At 46.5% G+C, this 25,149-nt stretch overlaps 1 protein-coding gene across 1 annotated transcript; it reads right to left on the bottom strand.

The window, feature by feature from the left end:
• Positions 1–14,528: 14,528 nt before the first annotated feature.
• Positions 14,529–15,135, bottom strand: LOC125365975 (alpha-ketoglutarate dehydrogenase component 4-like). The gene has a single exon (XM_048366329.1). It carries the CDS (start codon positions 15,057–15,059, stop codon positions 14,754–14,756), a length of 306 nt encoding a protein of 101 aa, XP_048222286.1. The 5' UTR covers positions 15,060–15,135; the 3' UTR covers positions 14,529–14,753.
• Positions 15,136–25,149: the final 10,014 nt, after the last annotated feature.

Genomic DNA, 25,149 nt, shown 5'->3' with positions numbered 1-25,149 from the left:
TGCAAGTTTCTGTCCAGATGGAAAATGGAAAGGTATGGACATTAGGTGGGTAAACAACTATTCCTCTTGATCTCCTGGCTCTGATTAACTTTGGAAGGGCAAGTTTAAATTGACTCCATTTAAGATGAGACTTCATCTCCTCTTACTCCTCTCCATGGTTCCTCGTTGTCAGGATTGACCTCATCCTGAAGGTCTGGGTGCTCATTGCTTGGATAGCTTGTCCCAGTTGGCATTCACAGGATTTGAACTCAAAGCCTGGGCACTGTCCCTGAGCACTTCTGTTCAAGGCTAGTGCTCTACCACTTGAGCCACGGTGCTGCTTTCAGTATTTGGCTGGTTCTCTTGAGCCAAGCTTACAGTCTGGCTCTTTGCTGGTTAGTTGGGAGATAGAGTTTTAGAGGGATATTTTTTTCTGCCTGGGCTGGCTTCGAACTGCAATCCAAGGAATCTTAGCCATAAAATCCCTTTATATTTCCAATTAAAGCAACAGGAGAACAATAGGAGTAGAGCTAACCTGTACTTGTTGAGAATTGACCAGATTTCTGCTGTAACACTTAGGGAACAGCAGACTGAATGAGATCCATGTGCCATAAAATCAAATCATCATTTAACCTTACTGGCAGGTGGAAGAGAGCACAAATGAATTAATAATCAAGAGGGCAAAGGGTTAAGACAATGTAAAAGTCTCAGCTTCAGCAGTGGCTGTGTCTTCCATCCTGGATCAGCAGGCTTCATTAGTCATGTGTGATGGAGGCAGGCAGGAGAGATGGGTTGGATCTGGGCAAGGCTGTAGTGGCATCTCTCAGAATCCTCTGGATATGTTGTCACACCTCCTGCTGGGTTGCCTGCAAAATTCTACACAGACTGGTTAAAGACATTTGATTATTATTATTATTTTTTTTTTTTGGCCAGTCCTGGACCTTGGACTCAGGGCGTGAGCACTGTCCCTGGCTTCTTTTTGCTCAAGGCTATCACTCTGCCACTTGAGCCACAGCACCACTTCTGGCCATTTTCTGTATATGTGGTGCTGGGGAATCGAACCCAGGGTCTCATGTATACGAGACAAGCTCTCTTGCCACTAGGCCATATCCCCAGTTAAAGACATTTGAAATCTCCCAGTATTTCCTGCTTGCTTACTCTGAGTACTATGGCTTTTGTAGGCTGGTACTCTACTGGTTTAAGCAGGGTGACAACTTTAAAAGATTTTAGAAGGCTTGGCCCTTTAACCATCTTCCTAGTCACAAAATCCTCACAGACCAAAGGCCAACCAAGTCTGCTCTCTGTAGCAGCCACAACAGTTTCTGAGATATGGAGTGGGAAGACACCAATGCTACCCCAATGCAACCCTGTGGCCACCCCTGTAGCCACAAACCACCACAGTCCATGAAAGATAGCACACATGTTGACCTGAATCCTATAAAGCCAAATATTCATCCTGCATCAGGAAAATCTAGGTTAGCACTCTGGTCCCTTGACCTTAAAGAGTTTATAAGAGCACAGGAGAGAAAAATGGAGAATCAAAATCTTAGTCTATATCAAAGAATTGTCAGGATCAGATGTACACTTGACTTTTAGCATAGATGGACATAAAGAATAACACACTGGTTTTACATCATTGTACTTATACCACATGCTGCATATTTGAACTTTTTGAAGTTTTTCTTAGACACATTTGCTTGCACCGGAACATGATCAGTTTGGGTTTCTTCTTTTGGCTTGGAGTCTGGTGCACTGTGACTCCACCCACAGGCTGCAAAGGAAAGTTTAACAGAAGACTTAAAGTAAGTTAAAATAGTAGTCAAAAGCAAGTAATTTTGAAACCATAATGCCAGATTTTACATGTTTTACCAACAGACAGACATACAGACACTTGTGCACAAGCTTTGAGGCACGCTTAGAATTTTTTTTTAATTGGCCATGTAAGTTTTCTGGAATTCCAGTGGCAAAATTATATTATTTTGCCCATATTTTAGAACCACGTGGTCAGTTAGAAAACAAAAAAACTTTTCCTAGGAAACAAAAATTTTTACAGATTATCTGATGAGGAAATGAAGAAGCCACATTTTGAGAAACCAGTTTCGCATTTGAATTGCAAGGCACATTTGAATTGCAAGGCCACAGTTACAGAATTTAGGGTGGGGGGGCAGGGTTACCAGGAGCTTGAGTCTCCCAAGTCCCTGCCCTGCCTCGAGGAATTCCAGGAATTTTGCATGCCCATTACCTGGGGGATGGGTGGGACTCCACCTCCAAGAGTTTTTTGGAACTTTGATGGAACCAAGATGGCGCTTGCTAAAATTAATTCTATTGTCCACGTGGTCAATGCTAGAGAAAACAGGATTTAGCCAACAACAAGCAGAACTTAATCGAATCTCCAAGCTTAACAAACATCAATCAAAGCAGATGTTAAACAAATATTGGTACTGTTGGAAGCTAGCACCAGCCCATCACAGGCAGGCAGGCAGAGTTTAGAGAGAGGCAGAAAGAGAGAGAGAGAGAACTCCATCCGCCCGAGCGCTCATAGAAGTTATATAAGTCCAAATTTGTAAGATTGTGAGCAGCTTTAGACTCTTCCCCACTTGATGAGTGACCAGTGGAGCTGAACTAGAGAAAATCCAAGCTCCCAGCTAATGGTCACTTGTTAGGTCCTCTCCCTGAGGGCTCCATGTAGCTGCCCCCACCTCATTAAGTCTCCACCCAGTTACCTGGGTAACCAGCAGACCTGGAGGCAGTTACCTCCCCTTTCCCTGAGGTCACATCCTAATCCACTTGGCCACACCCCTTGCCCCTGCCCTAGATATAAGGCAGGGCTGGGTGGGGGGGCTCTCTCTCTCTCTCTCTCCCTTCTCTCTGGCCATGTATCATTTGGCCACAGGCCAGCAGTTCCATAATAAACTTTCTTTCCTGCCTGAATACTGCGTGGTGTTCTCCTTTACTGGCTACCTACTTTAAAAACCTAACATATATGGTGCCGTGACTCGGGAAGGGCTTAAGAGTCAGGACAGGAGGAATTCCCATCTATTTTTCTTCTTTTTCTGGGAGTATCCCCAGTCCTGACGGCCCTTTTTCCGCGAACTGAACTGCTGCGAGTCGCCATGTGGCACTTTTCACTAATACCATTGCTGACCTCCACATCCACCTCCACCTCCACACCACTTGTCTACTCTGGTGAGTGAAACTGCTGCTACTCTGGTTCTCTGCCGCTTCGTCCACCGCTTCTGCCGCTTCTGCCCGGTAAGCTCATCCACTCACCAGGCGCCTCCCTCCTGTGCTTTTTGGGTTTTGCATCACAGTCACACCCGAGCCGGGAAACTGCTAGCATGCCTCTTGACAGTGCAATGAGGCCTGCTCAAAATACTCACACAGATACAGTTTTTGCCACTGCAATGGTAAATGGTTAGAAGTCACTTATATTCAGGCTCTCTTTCTTTCTCTTTTCCTCTCTTTCTCTTCCTTTTTCTCTCTCATTCTCTCATCTTCCTGCTTACTTGCTTACTGTATAAAATTCCCAAGTCATACTGTTGTGCCAAGTTGCAAGACCACCCCCAAGAAGACCACCGAGATTCAGACACTCCGAAATGCAAAAGCAAGGCAAGGCTTTATTTAACGAGCTGCCAACTCGGGCCTCGTCCTACCCACCGACACAGCGGAGGTTAGGAGGAAGCCCCGAGCTGTGATTACACAGGGCTTATAAAGGCAAAGAACAAGGTTACAACAATCAGCTGTGCAAGCAAGATTAGAACACAGGTACAAATCTGATTGGCTCAGGGTTCGATTCTAAAATGGGGTTCACGTGGTGGGGCCTAACTTCAAAGTCTGGCACCTCATTTCCCCCTTTTTCTTTTTGGTACCTTGGGAGCCAATCATGGCTCCATTCTGTCCATTTCAATGGCTTGCATGTCTAGGGGATGATATAGAGGTAAGGCATGGGCCAGTAGGACCCAATGTAGTAACCAAAGGGCCTGTCACCATTTCTTACAAGAATATTCTCTGTACCTCTGTTCTGCATGTCTCTAGTTTATCCTGCCTCATCTTCCCAAAAACAACTCTGGTCCCTTGATTTTAAAGGGGGGCTGATGGGTGAAGATCATCCATCTTCTGTAACTTCTTCAGGCTGACTCAGGGGCGTAGACCTTACCTAGCCAGGAACCTATATGCAGGTTTGACACAAAAGAGACTGTTAGACTTACAAACAACACAGAAATGAGAGCGCAGCATGGTGAGGTCACTCCCTGCCACCTGTGGGTGGCTTGGGCTGGCCCTACATCCACCCCGTCGGCGGCTGCGGGTCAGGACTTGGACTTGGGGCTGATGCATCCGTGTCCTGGGCTGTCGGCGCCGGCGAGTTGACTGGGCAGGACCCTCCGGAGCGGAGGGCACAGCTGAAACATTTTCCTCAGAGTCCTCCTCTTGTAGAGTTAACTGGGATGGGGAGTATGGAGCGGGAAACATTTCCTCCTCCGTGCTTCCTCCCTATGTCAAAGCTCCCTCAATTTCCTCAAAGGTGGACCATTCTGACTTGCACAGGGTGATCCACTTTTCCTTTTTAAGGGCCACACCTTGGTTCTGAGCTATCTCCTTAACCTCCCTCCAGTGAGCTAGGATCAAGTCTAGGGGGCTAGATGGAGGTCCTCAAGATAGAACGTTACCCATAGCTCTGATCAGAAGTTCAGTCCAAAAGGCTACAAAAAACAAAACAATAAAAAAGGAGGAAAACACACAGGCCTGAGAAAAGTTACGAGTTGGAGATCTCCCAAGCTGGCCCACAACCTCCTACAAGGGTGCAGAAGGAATGGACCCGAGTTGGCCCACAACCTCCTGTAAGAAGGAGTGGACCCGAGTTGGCCCACAACCTCCTGCAAGGGTGCAGAAGGAGTGGACCCGAGTTACGAGTTGGAGATCTCCCAAGTTGGCCCACAACCTCCTGCCAGGGTACAGGAGGAGTGGACCCAAGTTGGCCCACAACCTCCTGCCAGATAAGCAGAAGGAGCAGACCCAAGTACAAGGTGGGCAGGTTGAGTCTCGTTTAGGAGGCCCTCCTGGTCAGTTCCGGCCAAAAACCAAACTGACTCGCGCCCTACAAGTATAAGCAAAAGCAAAACAGACAAGCAGACAAATTACAGGACAAGACAAATGAACAGTGCTGTTTTCTTACCTTCGGAGTCTGGGATCTCGGGGTCTCTGGGGCTATCCCGGACGAAACCCCAAATGTTGTGCCAAGTTGCAAGACCACCCCCAAGAAGACCACCGAGATTCAGACACTCCGAAATGCAAAAGCAAGGCAAGGCTTTATTTAACGAGCTGCCAACTCGGGCCTCGTCCTACCCACCGACACAGCGGAGGTTAGGAGGAAGCCCCGAGCTGTGATTACACAGGGCTTATAAAGGCAAAGAACAAGGTTACAACAATCAGCTGTGCAAGCAAGATTAGAACACAGGTACAAATCTGATTGGCTCAGGGTTCGATTCTAAAATGGGGTTCACGTGGTGGGGCCTAACTTCAAAGTCTGGCACCTCAATACCATCCTTGTGTGCCTTGCTCACAAAGCTGCCTCTTTTCACAGACCTTCGAAACTGAGGCTTGACCACCAATGTGCTTTGTCAGCAAAGATATCTAAAAGTTCTTTTCTCTAGCATTGACCACGTGGTGGATATTGGGTTTAACAGGCATCAGCTCAGGCGCCATTATGCCATGCCACATGTTCTCTATTAGTGTGTTTGTGTCCTCCTGCCACCCCCCTCAACATGGCATCCCACTAGAGTTTATCAAAATATGGTTTCTCCATTTTATAATCTGAAAATTGTTGTTTGCTAGCAAAATTGTTTTTCTAACCAACCACGTGGTTCTAAAATATTGGACAAAAAATGTCATTTGCTATTGGAATTCCAAAAGACTCTACTGATGAAATTCATTTTTGCATGCTGTAAAACCTATGTGTACAGTGTGTATGTCTGTGTAAATGTCATTTGTTAATATGTTCATCTAGCTATATATCTGTGCTAAAACTCATCACATCTACTGAGTTTTGTCATTGCAGAATTCTGGCAAGTATTTGGTCAGTTCTTGACAAGGTACAGGTAAGCTCTAGTCCCCTTGGTCTCCTTGTTGTTTTAATTGGAAATAAAAAAGGGCTTTTGTGGCAAAGACGCCTTGGATTGCAGTTCGAAGCCAGCCCGGGCAGAAAATCTCTCAAACTCCATCTCCCAACTAACCAGCGAAGAGCCAGGCTGGAAGCATGGCTGAAGAGACTGATCTCTTACCAGCCAAATGCTGGAAGTGGAGCTGTGGCTCAAGTGGTAGAGTGCTAGCCTCGAGGAGAAGTGCTCAGGGACAGTGCCCAGGCCCTGAGTTCAAATCCTGTGAATGCCAATGGGGGCAAGCCATCCCAGCAACAAGCACTTAGTCCCCTGGGACTCAGCCAGTTCAGGGAACAAGGATCATGGAGAGGAGTAAGAGGAGAATTATTTCACATCCTAAATGGAGTCACTTTGTCTCGCCCTTTCAAAATTAATCAGAGCTAGGGGATCAAGAGATAGTAGCTTGTCCATCTAATGTCCATGACTGAGTATAAGAACTGTCCAAGTCATCCAATTTTTAATTTTGTGCCCTAAACCCTTCCTTTTGTCTTAATATATTTTTTTTGCACAGCCCCTGCCTCAAGAGACTTCTTCCAGGCTTCATTCAAGGACTGGCATCTACCACCAGGGGACCCTGCTGCTCGCCTTCTCCAGGAGGGGCCACATTTCTGCCTTTTACCCCTAATGCCAACACCCTTTGCCAGCAGGAAGCAGCCAGAGTCTTCGTCCTTTTTCATAACTATTAAAAGGCTGGAATGTTAGGTCCTCTCCCTGAGGGCTCCATGTAGCTGCCCCCACCTCATTAAGTCTCCACCCAGTTACCTGGGTAACCTGCAGACCTGGAGGCAGTTACCTCCCCTTTCCCTGAGGTCACATCCTAATCCACCTGGCCACACCCCTTGCCCCTGCCCTAGATATAAGGCAGGGCTGGGTGGGGGCGCGGGCGCTCTCTCTCTCTCTCCCTTCTCTCTGGCCATGGATCATCTTGGCCACAGGCCAGCAGTTCGGTAATAAACTTTCTTTCCTGCCTGAATACCGTGTGGCGTTCTCCTGTACCGGATACCTACTTTAAAAACCTAACATCACTCACCCTGGTTGGAGTTTCAAATCTGTTGTGGTGGATGATCGTGCCCCTCCCATGGTAAGTGATTAGTGAAGTGTCCTCGGTATTACTCTGGTCAGCTGAAATGTGAGAGACAATCAGCGATGGAATCGTCACCCCAATCACTGTGTCTCAGATTGAGCGCGGAGTGTGGCCCTGTGGCCGCGGCCCTGTGGCCATTGAGTGGGGCTCGCAACTTGGCGCCAAGATTTTTGGTGTGGCCCAGAAGCCACGGCCCTGTGGCCCTACGGTAAATTGGAAAATCGGATCAGAGCCCTTGTTTAGATGACCACTTACCCTGGGTGTGAGGGCAAATTTGTAGATTGTCATGGTGGATGGAAGTTACAGGAGAAGTTACCTCGGTGGTTGTCTGGGTGGGCTTAGGACAGCAGAATAGGTCCTGGAGGCAGCTTGGACCCCCCCAGAAATGGGGGAGCAAATCCACTGGGGAACCTATCCCGGGTTTCGGCACCAATGGAAGCATAGGTATTGGCCATCCCAGAGGACCATGCGGAGATAATCACAGGCAGGAGAAGAAGGTTCATAAGGAGGTTTCTTAGTGGGGCCATGGTTCCCACGAGAGAGGGAGCTACATGAGATCTGCACCTTATCCAGGTGGCAGCTTCTCTGGGGTAAAGGGGAAGTAGTTACTAGTGAGTAGGAGTGGCTCATTAGGTATGGGTGGATCTCGGGGCTAGTGGGAGGAGCTGAGGACCTGAGGCTAGGGAAATGCTAACAGGGACCAGATGCCACATTTTGATCACAATGAGTGACTTGATTTCTCTCTCTCCTCACTTTATATTAAGAAGAGGAGATAGGGCTGGGGATATAGCCTAGTGGCAAGAGTGCCTGCCTCGGATACACGAGGCCCTAGGTTCGATTCCCCAGCACCACATATACAGAAAACGGCCAGAAGCGGCGCTGTGGCTCAAGTGGCAGAGTGCTAGCCTTGAGCGGGAAGAAGCCAGGGATAGTGCTCAGGCCCTGAGTCCAAGGCCCAGGACTGGCCAAAAAAAAAAAAAAAGAAGAGGAGATAGCTCCACTTCCCAGCCAGTGACTTTAAAAATTCCTGGGGAGTTTTAAGGAAGCACACAAGGAAGCCAGACCTTTGGTGATTTGAGAATGGAGATGTGTTTTTGAGACGTTTTTCTCCCCATCCAGTAACCATTGTCTCCTATGGCTTCCAGACAGTATTGGGTACAAAGCCAGCCTGTCCCTAAGAGGAGGCTGTCAATCAAGGGATCTCCACCAATGGCTGAACTGCATTCGTCTCTGGGCCAATCAGGCTCTGTCTCTAGGGCATTTGCGTGGGAGGCAGAGGGGAATGGAGAGAAAAAGGGGAAAAAAAGCCCAATGGGAGAAGTTGGTGCTTTCTAGCATCCCGCCCTGTGCACCCGCATCCTGGTCTTGATTTCCCTGTCCTTTCCTTCCTGTAAGATCCTTTTTTTCTGTTATTTTAACAGGAAGAAACATCCATTAACAGTAGTGGGAAAAGACTGGCTTTGTCACAAACGGTTCCCTGACAAAAGGCCCCGTCTCCCAGCTTCCTTGGAGATGGGGAGCAAGTGGCCGAGCTGGGGCAACTTCCCACGTCCTTGTGGGAGGGGAGCCCTGGTCTTCTGTGCTGAGACTGTGTACAGATCTCTGGGCTTTGGGCCCCTGTCATTCCCTGTTTTGTCGTGATACAGGGAGTTAGAGGGGGTAGGAATTACGGGAAATTACAGAAAGTAATGTAATTCATCAGGCCTTGCTGACAGAAGTAACTAGGTGGTGATATGCCAAGTCGCGAAACCACCACCAAGAAGACCACCGAGACTCAGACATTCCGAAATGCAAAAGCAAGGCAAGACTTTATTTAAGCGAGCTGCAACTCGGGCCTCGTCCTACCCACTGACACAGCAGAGGTTAGGAGGGAGCCCCGAGCTGTGATTACACAGGGCTTATAAAGGCAAAGAACAAGGTTACAACAATCAGCTTTTCAAGCAAGCAAGATTAGGACACAGGTACAAATCTGATTGGCTCAGGGTTCGATTCTAAAATGGGGTTCACGTGGTAAAGTGGGGCCTGACTTCAAAGTCTGGCACTTCATTTCCCCCTTTTTCTTTTTGGTACCTTGGGAGCCAATCATGGCTCCATTCTGTCCATTTCAATGGCTTGCATGTCTAGGGGATGATATAGAGATAAGGCATGGGCCAATAGGGCCCAAAGTATTAACCAAAGGGCCTGTCACCATTTCTCACAAGTACAGTCTCTGTACCTCTGTTTTGCATGCCTCTAGTTTATCCTGCCTCATCTTCCCAAAAACAACTCTAGTCCCTCAGTTTTAAAGGGGGGCTGATGCGTGAAGATCATCCATCTTCTGTAACTTCTTCAGGCTGCCTCAGGGGCGTTGAACCTTACCTAGCCAGGAACCTATAACCTTATCTACTTTACCAAGGGACTGCAGGATTACTGCAAACTGAAAATTAACTTTCAGCTATACAGACTTACCATTTGCTGTATAGTGTTTAGTATCCAAATGTAAGCAACAAAATAATACATAAACTTCTCAGCTGTGCTCTAAGGGTCGGGTGGCTATACCCATATTCCTGAGCAAGCCCAAAACTACCTAAAATAAGGGGGTCACCTCACTTTGGAGTGAGCTGCCAAAATAACATCAACACTAGCCAGAGTAGTAAGGAAAAAAGGCAAAAAGAAAATTATAACAATATTCAGTCTAACTTTTCTTGAGGCGAAGGCGAAGCAGCTGAGTTGGGTGCTTGGAGACCTCCCATGTTCCACCACGGTAGTCGTTGTCCAGGGCAAAGGGGTCAGCTGGCCTGGCGTGGAAGCAATGAACCCAAGTGGCGATGCCGTCTAGGGTTCCTTCCACCGTGGTTCTAATGATTTCAGTCCCCTGGTCTGAATAAATGGGGGGTAGGGACAGAAGCAGAATCATATAATGCCTTAAGTTGGGGTCACATTCTTGTGCACGAGCTGCAAATAATCAAGTTTACACAAAAATTCAGCATCATCCAAATCAGCAAGCAATTCAGTCTGAAGGCTAGGGATAATGGGCGGGGGTTACCCATACATTATTTCAAAAGGAGTAAAGCCAAGCTGATAGGGAGAATTTCTTACTCTAAGCAGAGCAAAAGGAAGGAGTGACACCCAGTCTGCGCCAGTCTCTAAGGCCAGTTTAGTTAAGGTCTCTTTTAGAGTCCGATTCATGTTCTCTACCTGTCCTGAACTCTGGGGTCTATAAGCACAATGCAATTTCCAATCCGTCCCCAGTGCAGTGGCTATTCCCTGACTTACTTTTGAGATGAAGGCCGGTCTGTTGTCTGACCCAATGGTGGATGGGAAGCCATACCTGGGTAGGATTTCTTCCAGGATCTTCTTAGCCACTACATTCACAGTCTCATGCTTTGTTGGATAGGCTTCAACCCATCCTGAAAAGGTGTCTACAAAAACTAGCAAATATTTGTAATAAGCATCGGCTGTACATTTTAAGACAAAAACCTTTAACAAATGATTTTAGCATTCTCCAGCCTCATTTTCCAGGGCTTGATAGTTTTAGTAAAACATTTTTAGTCTTAGTAAAACATTTTAGTGCACCAAACAATTTTCTGCTTAAGAAGGCTGGGTGGGGGTTCCCCTAGAGTTCTTTTTTGCGGACACTCTCACTGATTGACTGATTGTGGGCTGTCACCTGTACATCTTTCCAGTGAGCTAAAGTCAAGTCCAGGGGAGTGGAAGGAATGTTCCCCATCATCCCTTTGTCAGTCAGGCACAGCACAAGAAAGAAACACACAAAAATAATCACAGGCACAAAGACCAGACAACACTTACAGACAGACTTAGGGAGCCGTGGCTTACAGGTTCGACTGTGTCTCTCCTGCCCCTGTGAGGGGGCAGACCACACAGTCTCACTGTGTCTCTCCTGCCCCTGTGAGGGGGCAGACCACACAGTCTTGTGGCTCTCTCTCTCCCATTCCTGTATAGGAGCGGACCAGACAACCCTGAATATAGAGTGGACTGGACGGGTGCCCATTAGAAGGGCCTCCTGGTTCAGTCCTTCAGGTTCAGGGTGGTAGTGGGAAGCCTGAGCCCCCTGTGGAGGGCTTGAGTCCTCCAGGACTGCCCATACGAGCGTGTCCACTCTGGCTGGTCCTTCACTACCTACAGGTTCAGATTCAGGCGGCTGGCCAAAACAGAAAACAAAACTACAAATCACACAGACACAGACACACAGAATGAACAGCGCTATTTTCTTACCTTCGGAGTCTGGGGTCTCGGGGGTCTCTGGGGCCATCCCGGATGAAACCCCAAATGTTATGCCAAGTCGCGAAGCCACCACCAAGAAGACCACTGAGACTCAGACATTCCGAAATGCAAAAGCAAGGCAAGACTTTATTTAAGCGAGCTGCAACTCGGGCCTTGTCCTACCCACTGACACAGCGGAGGTTAGGAGGGAGCCCCGAACTGTGATTACACAGGGCTTATAAAGGCAAAGAACAAGGTTACAACAATCAGCTGTTCAAGCAAGCAAGATTAGGACACAGGTACAAATCTGATTGGCTCAGGGTTTGATTCTAAAATGGGGTTCACGTGGTAAAGTGGGGCCTGACTTCAAAGTCTGGCACTTCAGTGGAAGTATAGGCCCTGTGGCCCGGTGATTCTATTCCTAACAGACTGTGCCAGAATGTACACGGCGGCACAATGTTTGATTGACACCCACCCCTACTTCCTAAAAGAGTGTGGAAAGAAACATGGAAGAGTTCATATGGAAGTCCATATTGATAAGTAACAGCTAGCTCTAAAAGAGCATGGAAAGAAACATGGAAGAGTTCATATGGAAGTCCATGTTGATAAATAGCAGCTAGCTCACAGGAGAGTTTAATCTCTTTTTTTTTTTTTTTTTTTTTTTTTTGCCAGTCCTGGGCCTTGGACTCAGGGCCTGAGCACTGTCCCTGGCTTCTTCCCGCTCAAGGCTAGCACTCTGCCACTTGAGCCACAGCGCCGCTTCTGGCCGTTTTCTGTATATGTGGTGCTGGGGAATCGAACTCTTGCCACTAGGCTATATCCCCAGCCCAGAGTTTAATCTCTTGATTATTTAGGACCTTCCAAGTCCAAAATGGCTCTGTTGGTCTCTCTCATCTCTCACATCCTTATCTTACAAGGAGACTTGATGCCTCAGGACTTCGACCATGGAGAAAGTGGGGCTATGTCATTTCCAAGCTATTGCGAAAAGATTTCTGCCTGCTTCCTTTGGGACCCTTGGTCTTGGGGCCCTGCTGCTGGTTGAGGAAGTCTAGGCTACATAAATGGGCCACAGGGAGATTGATGTCTACAACCCCTGTGGAAGACCAAGCCTTTGAAATGAGCTAAGTGCCAGCCACACTCATGCTGAGAACAAATCAGACAGAACAGCTCCCCAAACTATGACAAAATATAACAAAGTGGTTGCTGTTTTAAGCCACTCAATTTTGGGGTGATTTGTTATTCAGTAAATAACCAAAAACAGTTAAAAAAATTTTTTGCTGGTCATCCTGCTTGAACTCAGGGCCTGGGCTCTATCCCTGTTATTCTTTTGCTTAGGACTAGTGCTCTACCACTTGGGCCACAGCTACAATTCCAGCTTTTTTGGAATTTATTGAACATAAGATTCTCACTGACTTTTCTGTCTGGGCTGGCTGATCCTCAGATCTCAGCCTCTTGAGTAGCTAGGGTTACATGTGTGAGCCCAGCAAGAGCCTAAGGTTTCATTGAAACAGTCGCACCATTTGTTTGTACATGGGCATAGCTACAACTTCAGTGTTGAGTAACTGCAACAGAGATTACTTGTGACCTACAAAGCCTAAAATAGGGCTGGGAATATGGCCTAGTGGTAACGTGCTTGTCTCATATACATGAAGCCCTGGGTTTGATTCCTCAGCACCATGTACATAGAAAAAGCCGGAAATGGCACTGTGGCTCAAGTGGCAGAGTGCTAGCCTTGAGCAGAAAGAAGCCAGGGACAGTGCTCAGGCCCTGAGTTTAAGCCCCAGGACTGGCAACCCCCCCCCCACCAAAAAAAAAGGCCTAAACTATTTTCTCTGACCTTTTGTAGAAAACATTTGCTGACTTCTACTTTATCTCATTGGGTATAATTACAATAACTGCTTTAATATTATCTATTATCTTGAATTTGTTCTCCAAGAATTGTCTCTTCTCTGGAGAATGGCTCACTGTTTTTTTTCTGGTTCTATTTAGTTGATTTTTTTTTTCAATTGAACAAAGTTGTGGTAAATATTATGTTGTAGGAATTTAAACTCTTTAACAAATTCTGTATAATACTGTTTTTGGTACTTTTCTTTCCCTCTTAATTGGTCTTATGTTAGTAGGCAGTGACTCTACACTTTGAGCCTAAACTTTAGATTCTGTCTTTTGAGTGGCAGGTCAGGTCAAATCTCACATCTTCTCTGCTAGGTTGCCTTGAATCTTCCTGTGTATGCTTGATTCAAGGATAGGCCAGCCACTAAGGAATCACATATGCACAGAATTTGGGCTTTATCCTCTCTGGCTCCTCTTTTTTTCCCAAGATTCTTCCTTCAGTTTCCTACAGCTACAAATCAGCTGATTTCTGACCTATTAACTTCTCTGGTCAGAAAGACTGAACTGGAGTCTACTAGAGTTTCATCGACCTATGTCACATTGGCTTTGGCTTACTCTCAGGCTAGCATCTATGAAAATGGGAAATTTATTCCCAGTTGGCTCTTCTCCCAGATATTGACCATTCTCCAGAAGCTTCTGGCTTTTGTTCATTCTGATTCATTTTTTCTGTTTTGTTCAGATCCGATGCTCCTGTTCTCTGATTGGCATACACCCACGATTGGCACAACATCCCTATGTTGCTGGGGATGACAGGCATGTGCTACTGTGCCTAGCTATGGTGCTCCCCCCTCATAGGCTTCAGGCATGTGAAGCAAGTGTTCTATCTCTGAGCTACATTCCCAGCCTAATTATCATAATTGAAACTGTCTTCTGTATTCACAAAACATTTGCAAGGGAAGATTTATTTTAATCACAAACACAAGTGGGTGGTTCTAAATGCCCACATCACCCTTCATTGTGTGCAGAGTGGGATTTTTTTGACTACTCTCAAAATACTACTACTCTCTTTGCTTGCTCTGCAAATCAGATAACACACAGGATCCTTAAAACATTGCTGTCTCAGCCCCTTAGTTTTGCCTTCCTTCCTACTTACTTATTTAACACATTGAATCATTTAGTCCTGGAGAGGTGCCCCAAGGTGATGTTGCAGTCCCATGTTGTCATTACACACACACACACACACACACACACACACACTTTTATACTTTTTTTTTAACATTTTTAAATGTGTACTTTAATAAGTATGAAATACATAAACAAGTTGGTAAGCTTGTGGAGAAGCTGACCAAGTTACATAAATTAGGAGATAGAAGTATCCATCTGTATTTTCTATATTTCATTTTCTCAGGATATTAAGGTTGTTTAAATACAATTTGTAGTTGTCATTTGGAAGTCCTTTATTGTAAAGATAATTCTTTGATGATAAGCAGCAGCCTCAATGATTATTCTGGCCCTCCACGCTGGATAAATTCCATTTCTTCCTGAGAGACAAGTTTCCTTCTGTATTTCTGAGGTAATGTTTTTAATATTGCTGCCGTGTCCGGTGGACCGGGGTGTATCGTGTCTGGTGATTTACTTCCCTTAGCATGCTGGGAGATCAAGGAAGAGTGAGGGGGGAGCCCTGCCGAACTCATAGCTTCCGATGCACTGAGTTTAGGATTGTCTCTTCTGCTAGGGAATCTTATCAATGGAGCATGTGGCTTGACTACCTGGATGACCCTGCTGGCGGACGCCATCTTGCTGCCCATCCTGACCCCAGGCCGGCAGGGCGGCTTCCGGGCCCGAGCGAGCCGAGCCGCGGCGCTCGGGCGAGCGGGCCGGGCCGGGGGCGGATGTCTATACTTTTTGTGTGTGTGTGCAAGTCCCAAAAGTCCCAAGTTTAGAGCTTAAACTCATGGTCTAGATGCTATGAGCTTGTGTTGTGTGTGTTGGTCCTGGGACTTGAATTCAGGGACTGAGCATTGTTCTTGTGCTATTTAGCTCAAGGTCAGCACTCTACCACTTGAGCCACAGCTCCTCTTCTGGCTTTTTGTGGTTAACTAGAGATAAGAGTCTCAGAATTTTCCTGCTGTGGCTATCTTCTAGGGTTCTAGGGTTATAGGTATGAGCCACCTGGGCTTTTGTGCTCAAGGCTAACACTCTACCACTGGAGCCAAAACTCACTTCTGGCTTTTTGGTGGATAATTAGAGATAAGAGTCTCATAGACTTTCCTCCTCATAGCTCAGCCTCCTGAGTGTCTAGAATTATAGGCTTAAATGACCCCAGCATCTGGCTTATTTTTATTAATACATTAAAAAATTTAAATTCACCAGATTCATCTCATTTCTTTCTTTTATGAAATAAAATGTTCCTGCCCTGGTGTGTTGTTTGTCCAGATTCCTACTGACTGCTTCAGTCTTTTATTCCTGTAAACAATTTTACAATAAGTTGTCTTTCACTATACAAATATGTAACCAAGTCTAAAGTAGAATTACTTGGTCAAATAGTACATGTCTTTATAGATACATAAAACCCTCAAAGCACTTGTTACAATGTATCTTCCCAGAGTCTTTCCTCTACAACTATCTTTGCTATTTATTTATTTTTGATACAGAAGTCAGGGAGACTCTCCACAATGGAGGGTAGGTGGCAAAAGGGAGAAAACAAAAGACAGAGTCTATCTGGTTCAAGCATCAGTACCCCCTACCCCACTTTAGTGAGAGCTTCTGGCAACCCACATGCAGGAGGTGAAGAAGGAGGAGGAGGAAGGGAAAGGGGGGGTGGGAAGAGGAGGAGGAAAAGTACTTTTTCCAAGCATTTTGGCATTTAAAGTGAAAACAGCAGATTATCTGGGACCATAGCAATTGAAACAGGCAGAAAAGAGAAGGGATGGCTTCATGAAGGAAGAGCTTTGGTCCCTGTCCAGCGCTGGGCAGTGGCCCCAATTGATAGCCAGACTGCAGGAGGGTGCAGCACAGCTCCTTCCTGCAAGAGTGGATTGCTAAAAGGAATGGCTTCATGCACATGGAGGACCTGAGCTCAGGTCACCTTAGAAGGGCCCCAAGTCACCCAGCCTGGACACAGGAAAGGGGGGAGAACTGTTGCCTACAGTTCAAGGGAGGCTAGGGGGTGGCATACAGTTGCCAAGAGGACAATTCACCAGAGATTTAAGCTTTCAAGTTCCAAACAGGCCACTGGAATTTCTTTCTTTCTTTTCTTTTCTACTCTCTCCCTCCATCCCCCCCCCCCCTCTGCCATCCTTCCTAACTTCTTTCCTTTCTTTCTTGCCAGTCCTGGGGCTTGAACTCAGGACCTGGACACTGTCCCCAAGCTGCTTTTGCTCAAAGCTAGCACTCTACCACTTGAGCCACAGCATCAACTTCTGGCTTTTTCTGTTTATGTGGTACTGAGGAATTGAACCCAGGGCTTCATGCATGCTAGGCAAGCACTCTACCACTAAGCCACATTTCCAGAATTCTAGAAGGCTAATTCTGACCCAGGTGCTATGTACTTTGACCCCTAGAGACATTCCTAGCTTAAAAAAATATATCTGGGGCTGGGAATGTGGCCAAGTGGAAAGAGTGCTTGCCTTGTATACATGAAGCCCTAGGTTCGATTCCTCAGCACCACATATATAGAAAAGGCCAGAAGTGGCACTGTGGCTCAAGTGGTAGAGTGCTAGTAGCCTTGAGCAAAAAGAAGCCAGAGACAGTGCTCAGGACCTGAATTTAAGCCCCAGGACTGGCAAAAAAAAATATATATATATATATATGTATATATATATATATATATATATATATATATATATATATATATATGTCCTCTATGCTTTCTTTGTTTTGTTTTGTTTTTTGCCAGTCTTAGGGCTTGGGCTCAGGACCTGAACACTATCCCTGGCTTCTTTTTTGCTCAAGGCTAGCACTCTACCACTTGAGCCACAGCGCCCACTTCTGGCTTTTTCTGTGTATGTGGTACTGAGGAATCGAATCCAGGGCTTCATGCATGGTAGGTAAGCACTCACCACTAAGCTACATTCCCAGCCTTCTATGCTTTCTTTTACATAAAGAATTTTTATTTTATCAGCTGTGTCCTGATGGCTCATTCCTATAATGCTAACTACCCAGGAGGCTGAGATCTGAGGATTGCAGTTTGAAGCCAGACTGAGCAGGAAAGTCCTGGAGACTCTTATTTCCGATTACCCATCAAAAAGCCAGAAGTGGGCTGGGAATATGGCCTAGTGGTAAAGTGCTCGCCTCGTATACATGAAGCCCTGGGTTCGATTCCTCAGCACCACATATATAGAAAAAAGCCAGAAGTGGCGCTGTGACTCAAGAGGTAGAGTGCTAGCCTTGAGCAAAAAGAAGCCAGGGACAGTGCTCAGGCCCTGAGTCCAAGGCCCAGGACTGGCAAAAAAAAAAAAAAAAAAAGAAAGAAAGAAAGAAACAAAAAGCCAGAAGTGATGTAGCTCAAATGGTAGAGCACTAGCCTTAAGTGAAAAGCTGTTATGGAGTCCAGGGGAGGGGATTCCAGGCCCCTACAGAGTCCATCACACAGAGATAGTCTCATGCAAGAAGATCTTTATTGGGGGAAGGGTAAGCTGGCCAGGGACGCAGCACATACTTGGGAGCTGTAACTGTGACCCTGATCAGTTTTCAGTCTGGGCTTATGAAGGAAAAAACTACAATGCAGATGATCAAGCAGACTACACAATCTTAGTGTAGTAAGCGATGACTTATCCAAACAGTTTGGGTAGTTTTGACATTTCTCAGATCCGAGGTGCTTAGGAAGACTGGCTGTTTTCCAACAGGGATGTGGTTACTGGAGATAACATTTGAGTAACAAGCTAGTCAGTTGTTTTCAATTCTCAAGGGCAAGTAAGTTCTCAGTGAATTTGAAATGAAGTCAGTCTTACTCTCCTCTACATTAACCCCTTACAAAGCTAAGGATCAGAGTCTAGGCCCTGAGTTTAAGTCCTAGTACGGCACACAAAAAAAAGAGAAATGTTTACTTACGTTTGAAACAAGGTCTTGCTATGTTGTCCAGACTGTTTTCTTTTTCTTTTTTTTTTCTTTTTTCTTTTTTTTTTTGGCCAGTCCTGGGCCTTGGACTCAGGGCCTGAGCACTGTCCCTGGCTTCTTCCCGCTCAAGGCTAGCACTCTGCCACTTGAGCCACAGCGCCGCTTCTGGCCGTTTTCTGTATATGTGGTGCTGGGGAATCGAACCTAGGGCCTCGTGTATCCAAGGCAGGGACTCTTGCCACTAGGCTATATCCCCAGCCCCAGACTGTTTTCTTAACTCCAGGGCACAAATGGTTCTTCTCAACTTTTTTTTTTTTTTGCCAATCCTGTGCACTTGAGACTCAGGGCCTGAGTGCTGTCCCTAACTTCTTTTTGCTCAAGGCTAGCACTCTACCTCTTGAGCCACAGCACCGCTTTTGGCTTTTTATGTTTATGTGGTGCTGAGGAATCAAACCCAGGCCTCCATGCATGCTAGGCAAGCACTCTACCACTAAGCCACATTCTCAGCGCACATCCAAGAATTTTAACAGCCTGGCTATTTCAAGAAACCCTTAAGCCAGGAACTGAGGGTTCATACCTGTAATCCTAGGTATTCAGAAGGTTAAGGTCTGAGAATTGTGGTTCAAAACCAGCCAGGGAAGAAAAGTCCCCTTTAAACTTTTATCTCCAAACTCAAAAAAAAGAAGTGGAACTGTGATTCATGTAATGGGGTCCCCCCAAGGGAGGGGACCACAATGTAATGGGGTCTGAGGGTAGGGGGAATCCCCCATCCCTCTAAGAGTCCACCACTCAGAGACAGTCTCAAGTAAAAAGATGGATTTATTGGGGAAGTAAAAAGTATACTGACTGGCCAGGGTCATAGGCCAGACTCGGGAGCTGGGACCAGGTGCCCTGGGCCATGCTTGGGGTCGGGTTATAAAGGCAAATACCACATGGTCAAGCCTGCCACATGCAGGTGGCCAATGAGGTTACAACACTTACAGAGCATGCCAGGTCACACACAGGTGGCCAATGGGGTTACAATTTGCCTCATGGCAACTGTTTGAACCAACCTATCATTTTAATTAGACTCGGCGCACGAATTTGGCAGGGCTCACTTGATGCAGGCGGATATGCTTACTCATGGCGGTGGGGGGTGGGGGCACAGGTTTAACCTTGAATATTCTACTACTCGGGTGGTCAGGCAGTTTACACAATCATATCACAGAGAAGGGGAACTTCCCTGGATAGGGCAGGGGAGATCTTAGTGAAGATGGAGTCAGCTTCTGCTCTCTCTAACTAATCTGAGATGGAGTCAATCTGACACTCCTCAACAGCCAATGATGGTGCTGGCCAGATCTGACCTCCATATTACAAGTTCACAGTGGTAGAGTGCTAGCCTTGAGCAAAAGAACTTAGGGACAGTACCCACATGAGTTCACAACTGACAAAAAAAAAAAAAAAAAAAAAAAAAAGAAACCCTATTCTAGGGTGAGGGCCTTTCATTAAGTAAAGATGAAGTAGTGAAGAGTTAAAGTAAACCCCATTTTCAGGCAGCCCCCATTTTGTTTCTGTTTAAACTTTGAGTAACCCAGGCCACCAGATATCCCAGCTAGCAGGACAAGCTTATTAGGGCCCAGCTGGTCAGGAAACTCCCTGCTTAACTCTAACCGCCTGGGAATGCTTAACTCTTTTTTTTTTTTTTTTTTTTTTTTTGGCCAGTCCTGGGCCTTGGACTCAGGGCCTGAGCACTGTCCCTGGCTTCTTCCCGCTCAAGGCTAGCACTCTGCCACTTGAGCCACAGCGCCGCTTCTGGCCGTTTTTCTGTATATGTGGTGCTGGGGAATCGAACCTAGTGCCTCGTGTATCCGAGGCAGGCACTCTTGCCACTAGGCTATATCCCCAGCCCGGGAATGCTTAACTCTTAACTGCCCCGGAATGCCTGGAGTCCTGAGCCAATCAGATTTGTACCCGTATCCTAATCTTGCTTGAACACCTGATTGCTGTAACTTGGTTTTTTGCCTTTATAAGTGTAAGGTCCTCTCCCTGAGGGCCACATGCAGATGCCCCCACCTCATTAAGTCTCCACCCAGTTACCTGGGTAACCAGCAGACCTGGAGGCAGTTACCTCCCCTTTCCCTGAGGTCACATCCTAATCCACCTGGCCACACCCCTTGCCCCTGCCCTAGATATAAGGCAGGGCTGGGTGGGGGGGGCTCTCACTCTCTCTCTCCCTTCTCTCTGGCCATGGATCATCTTGGCCACAGGCCAGCAGTTCCGTAATAAACTTTCTTTCCTACTTGAATACCGCATGGCGTTCTCCTTTACCGGCTACCTACTTTAAAAACCTCACAATAGGGGTTGGGGATATGGCCTAGTGGCAAGAGTGCCTGCCTCATATACATGAGGCCCTGGGTTCGATTCCCCAGCACCACATATACAGAAAATGGCCAGAAGTGGCGCTGTAGCTCAAGTGGCAGATTGCTAGCCTTGAGCAAAAAGAAGCCAGGGACAGTGCTCAGGCCCTGAGTCCAAGCCCCAGGACTGGCCAAAAAAAAAAAAAAAAAAAAAAAAAAACCTCACAATAAGCTCTGTGAAATCTCAGCTCGGGGCCTTCCTCCTAACCTCCATTGTGTCGGTGGGTAGGATGAGGCCCGAGTTGCAGCTCGCCTGAATAAAGCCTTGCTTTTGCATTTCAGAACGTCTGCCTCTCGGTGATCCTCTTGGTGGTATTCTCGCGACTTGGGCATAACAGTAGCAAAAAACAAAACAAAACAAAAAAAAAAAAACCAGCTGGGTGCCAGTGGCTCACACCTGTAATCCTAGCTACTCAGGAGGCTGAGATCTGAGGATCCTGGTTCAAGGACAGGATTCCTGAGTCTCCTCTCTCCAATTAACCACCAGGAAATTGAAAATTGGGAGTGGCACTGTGGCTCAAAGTGGTAGAGCACTGACCTTGAGCTGAAGAACTCAGGGACAGTGCCCAGGCCCAGAGTTTAAGTCTCACAATGGACAAAAAAAAAAGACAAAACAAGAAGGCAAGGGTAGGAGCAGAGGTGTTAACTATGGCCATAGCCACATCCTGGGTGACTTCAGGGTGTCACCACTCTACATTCCAAGGGGATGAACGCCCCTGGAGCTCTGTCTCTGCTATAGCCTTAAGTACTCTGAAGCTCAGTTTACTGCTGTCTGAAAATGGGATTTAGTTGGGCTGGAGGCATGGCTTCTGTGGAGCAGGATAAAGCCTGGATTTCTAACCACAGAGAAGAAACCAGGAAAAAGAGTAAGTAGAAGGTGGGAAAAGAAAGACAGGATGGAAAGAAGGGAGGGGGGAGGGAGGGGGGAGGGAAGAAAAGAAAGAAAAAATGGTGTAGCCAGGCACTGGTTTCTCTTGCCTATAATACTAATAATACTAGCCAGTCAGGAGGTTGAGATCTATATTTCCGAAGTTCAAGGACAGCTCAGGCAGAAAAGTCTGTGAGACTCCATCTCCAAAATGACCAGCAAAATGTAGAGTTTGTGCTGGGAATGTCGCTAAGTTGTAGAGTGCTTGCCTAGCATGAAGCCCTGGGTTCTCCCCAGTACCACAAAAACAGAAAAAAAAAAAAAAAAAAGCCAGAAGTGGTGCTGTGGCTCAAGGGGTAGAACTCTAGTATTCAGCAAAAGAAGTTCAGGGACAGTGCTCAGGCTCTGAGTTCAAGTCCCAGGACTGGCAAAAAAATAAAGTTAAAAAATGCTGGGCTGCGGACTGGGAATATGGCCTGGTGGTAAAGTGCTTGCCTCGTATATGTGAAGCTCTGGGTTCAATTCCTCAGCACCACATATGTCAGGGTTTTTAGCATCCTGCCTCCCCCGCGCTCCCCCAACCTGCGGGAGAGATGGGGAAGGCACACCCGACCGGACCAGACGAGCCAAGAAAGGAAAGGGTTGACAGACCGCCAGCACCCAGCCCTCCCTCACCGGAGGACAATCAGACTTGTCTGGGAGTCAAGTCAGTGCAAGATCTCGTTTAATGAGGAAGTACATACATCTAAATAGGGCACAGGAGCCAATCAGGTCAAAGATCAGCAGGAAGGGGAGAGGTGTAAGGGCAGATGTGAGGGGGGTCACAGCCCACAGAACCGCCTCCGGTTTATCGTTAGGCGCCATCTTAGCCACACGTGGCCCCAGGACTTGAGAAACAGGCGGGGCCAGCTGGTTGACTTCCAGGTGTGTCCCACACATATATATAGAAAAAAGCCAGAGGCATGGCACTGTGGCTCAAGAAGTAGAGTGCTAGCCTTGAGCAAAAAGAAGCCAGAGGCAGTGTTTAGGCCCTGAGTCCATACCCCAGGACTAGCAAAAAAAAAAAAAATCAAACCAAATAAACAAAATTTCATATTAAAACAAAATGCTGGCCTGGGAATGTGGCTTAGTGGTAGAGTGCTTGCCTAGCATGCATGAAGCCTTGGGTTCGATTCCTCAGTACCACATAAATAGAAAAGGCCAGAAGTGGGCGCTGTGGCTCAAGAGATAGAGTGCAAGCCTTGAGAAAAAGGAAGCTGTAAGGTCCTCTCCCTGAGGGCTCCATGTAGATGCCCCCACCTCATTAAGTCTCCACCCAGTTACCTGGGTAACCTGCAGACCTGGAGGCAGTTACCTCCCTTTTCCCTGAGGTCACATCCTAATCCACCTGGCCACACCCCTTGCCCCTTCCCTAGATATAAGGCAGGGCTGGGTGGGGGTCTCTCTCTCTCTCTCCGGCCATGGATCATCTTGGCAACAGGCCAGCAGCTCGGTAATAAACTTTCTCTCCTGCCTGAATACCGCATGGCTTTCTCCTTTACCGGCTACCTACTTTAAAAACAACAGAAGCCAGGGACAGTGCTCAGGCCCTGAGTTCAAGCCCCAGTATTGGCAGAAAAATAAAATTAAAAATAAATAAATAAAATGCAGGGCTAGGGGTGTGGCTCAAGTGGTAGAGCACAGCACAGCAAGGCAGGCCAAATTCAAATCCCATTATCAGAAAAAGAAAAGCATCAAAAAATATCTCAAAGCTTGGAACAAGGTAAGGGATACCTATGTGATTCTGAATATTGTGTCTAGCATTATGAATCATATGCTTTGAGGAATGTGCCAGGAGCCAAAGAAGCTGCCATGATATAACAAAGAAATTATAAAATTTAACTGATAAGGACTCTGGTGCTGGCTGTCATAACATATAGAAACCATAAAACTTAACTGATAAGGACATCTGGGTCTGGCTGTCATGTTGTAACATAAAGAAACTATAAAACTTAAGTGATAAGGAAGCTGGTTGTCATGCTCTAACAATAAGACACTATAAGACTTAGCTGATAAGAATGTTTGATGCTTTTACAACCTTGCCTGTGAAGCCTAACACCTTGTCTAGCTTTAATTAACAACCTTGTGAACTTTACCCAGTCCCTGTCCTGAGAAAGAGCATCCCACGGTTCTGTAACCTAGCAACCTAATGACCCTGTCTACGTGAGTTACCCTTTGCTGATTACTATATAAGCTGCCCTGTGAAAATAAAATTTGAGACCTTGATCAGAATCCTGTTTTAGTCTCTCTCCTGGTGTCAGGTTTGTCTCTCATTCAGGTCAATTCCCCCTCAGGCTCCTGTTGATGAAACCCCGCTGGCCGGGGCAGAATGTAGATCAGCAAGAGTAGCCTTTTTCTTCTCTCTCTCTCTCTCTCTCTCTCTCTCTCTCTCTCTCTCTCTCTCTCTCTCTCTCTCTCTCTCTGTCCTGGGGCTTGTACTCTGGGCTTAGGTACTATTCTTCAGGTCAAGCCCTAGTATAGACACACACAAAAAGAATATAAGCTTAAGTATTAATGAATTAAAAACTTGAACATAGCTGGACACCAGTGGCTCATGCCTGTAATCCTAGCTACTCAGGAGGCTGAGATCTGAGGATCACGGTTCAAAGCCAGCCCAGCCACTCTGTAAGACTTATCTCCAATAAACTCCTCAGAAAAAGCTGGAAGTGGTACTGTGGTTCAATTGGTAGAGCATTAGCCTTGAGTACAAAGAGGCTCAAAGGCAGTGCCCAGGCCCAGAGTTCAAGCCCCAGCACTAGCAAAAAAAAAAAAAAAATTAAAAAATATATATATACGTAAATAGAAGAAGCAACAATTACAAAAAACAAATAAAAGACTAATACAGCACAATTGATTTCTTTCATTTTTTTTGGGGGGGTGCACTGTGGCTCAAAGTGGTAGAGTGCTAGCTGAAGAGCCAGACTAAAGCCATTTTGAAGTCAGGCCCCACTTTACCACGCGAACCTGGGATAAGCAGACCCTGTGAGCAAACCCAGGACAAGCTTATTAGGGCCCAGCCTGTCAAGAACTCTCACCGCCTGGGAATGCTTTAACCGCCCCCAGAATGCCTCGAGCCCTGAGCCAATCAGATTTGTACCCATGTGCTAATCTTGCTTGCTTGAACACCTGATTGCTGTAACTTTGTTTTTTGTCTTGCTTGAACACCTGATGGCTGTAACTTTGTTTTTTGCCTTTAAAAGCCCTGTGCAATCGCAGCTCAGGGCTTCCTCCTAACCTCTGCTGTGTCGGTGGGTAGGACGAGGCCTGAGTTGCAGCTCGCCTGAATAAAGCCTTGCTTTTGCATTTCGGAACGCCTGAGTCTCAGTGGTCTTCTTGGTGGTCTTCTTGCGACTTGGCATAACACTAGCCTTGAGTTGAAGAGCTCAGGGACAGTGCCCAGGCCCAGAGTTCAAGCCCCATGACCATCCAAAAAACAAAACAAAACAAAACAACAAAAAGTTGACCTTGTTTAGGACTTTTCCCCTTCCCAAACAGCCATTTTATAAAGCAATTTCAAACAATTTAATCTTTTAGGCA

The sequence above is a fragment of the Perognathus longimembris genome, chromosome 17, assembly GCF_023159225.1.
Source record: "Perognathus longimembris pacificus isolate PPM17 chromosome 17, ASM2315922v1, whole genome shotgun sequence".
NCBI classification, from domain to species: Eukaryota; Metazoa; Chordata; class Mammalia; order Rodentia; family Heteromyidae; genus Perognathus; species Perognathus longimembris.
Note: the sequence above shows the minus strand (reverse complement) of the source record. Positions and strands in the feature narration are given on the sequence as shown.

Bases quoted from the DNA above. Each gene is read 5' to 3' on its own strand.
- LOC125365975 (XM_048366329.1), bottom strand. From the start codon at position 15,059: ATGGGCAGCAAGATGGCGTCCGCCAGCAGGGTCATCCAGGTAGTCAAG.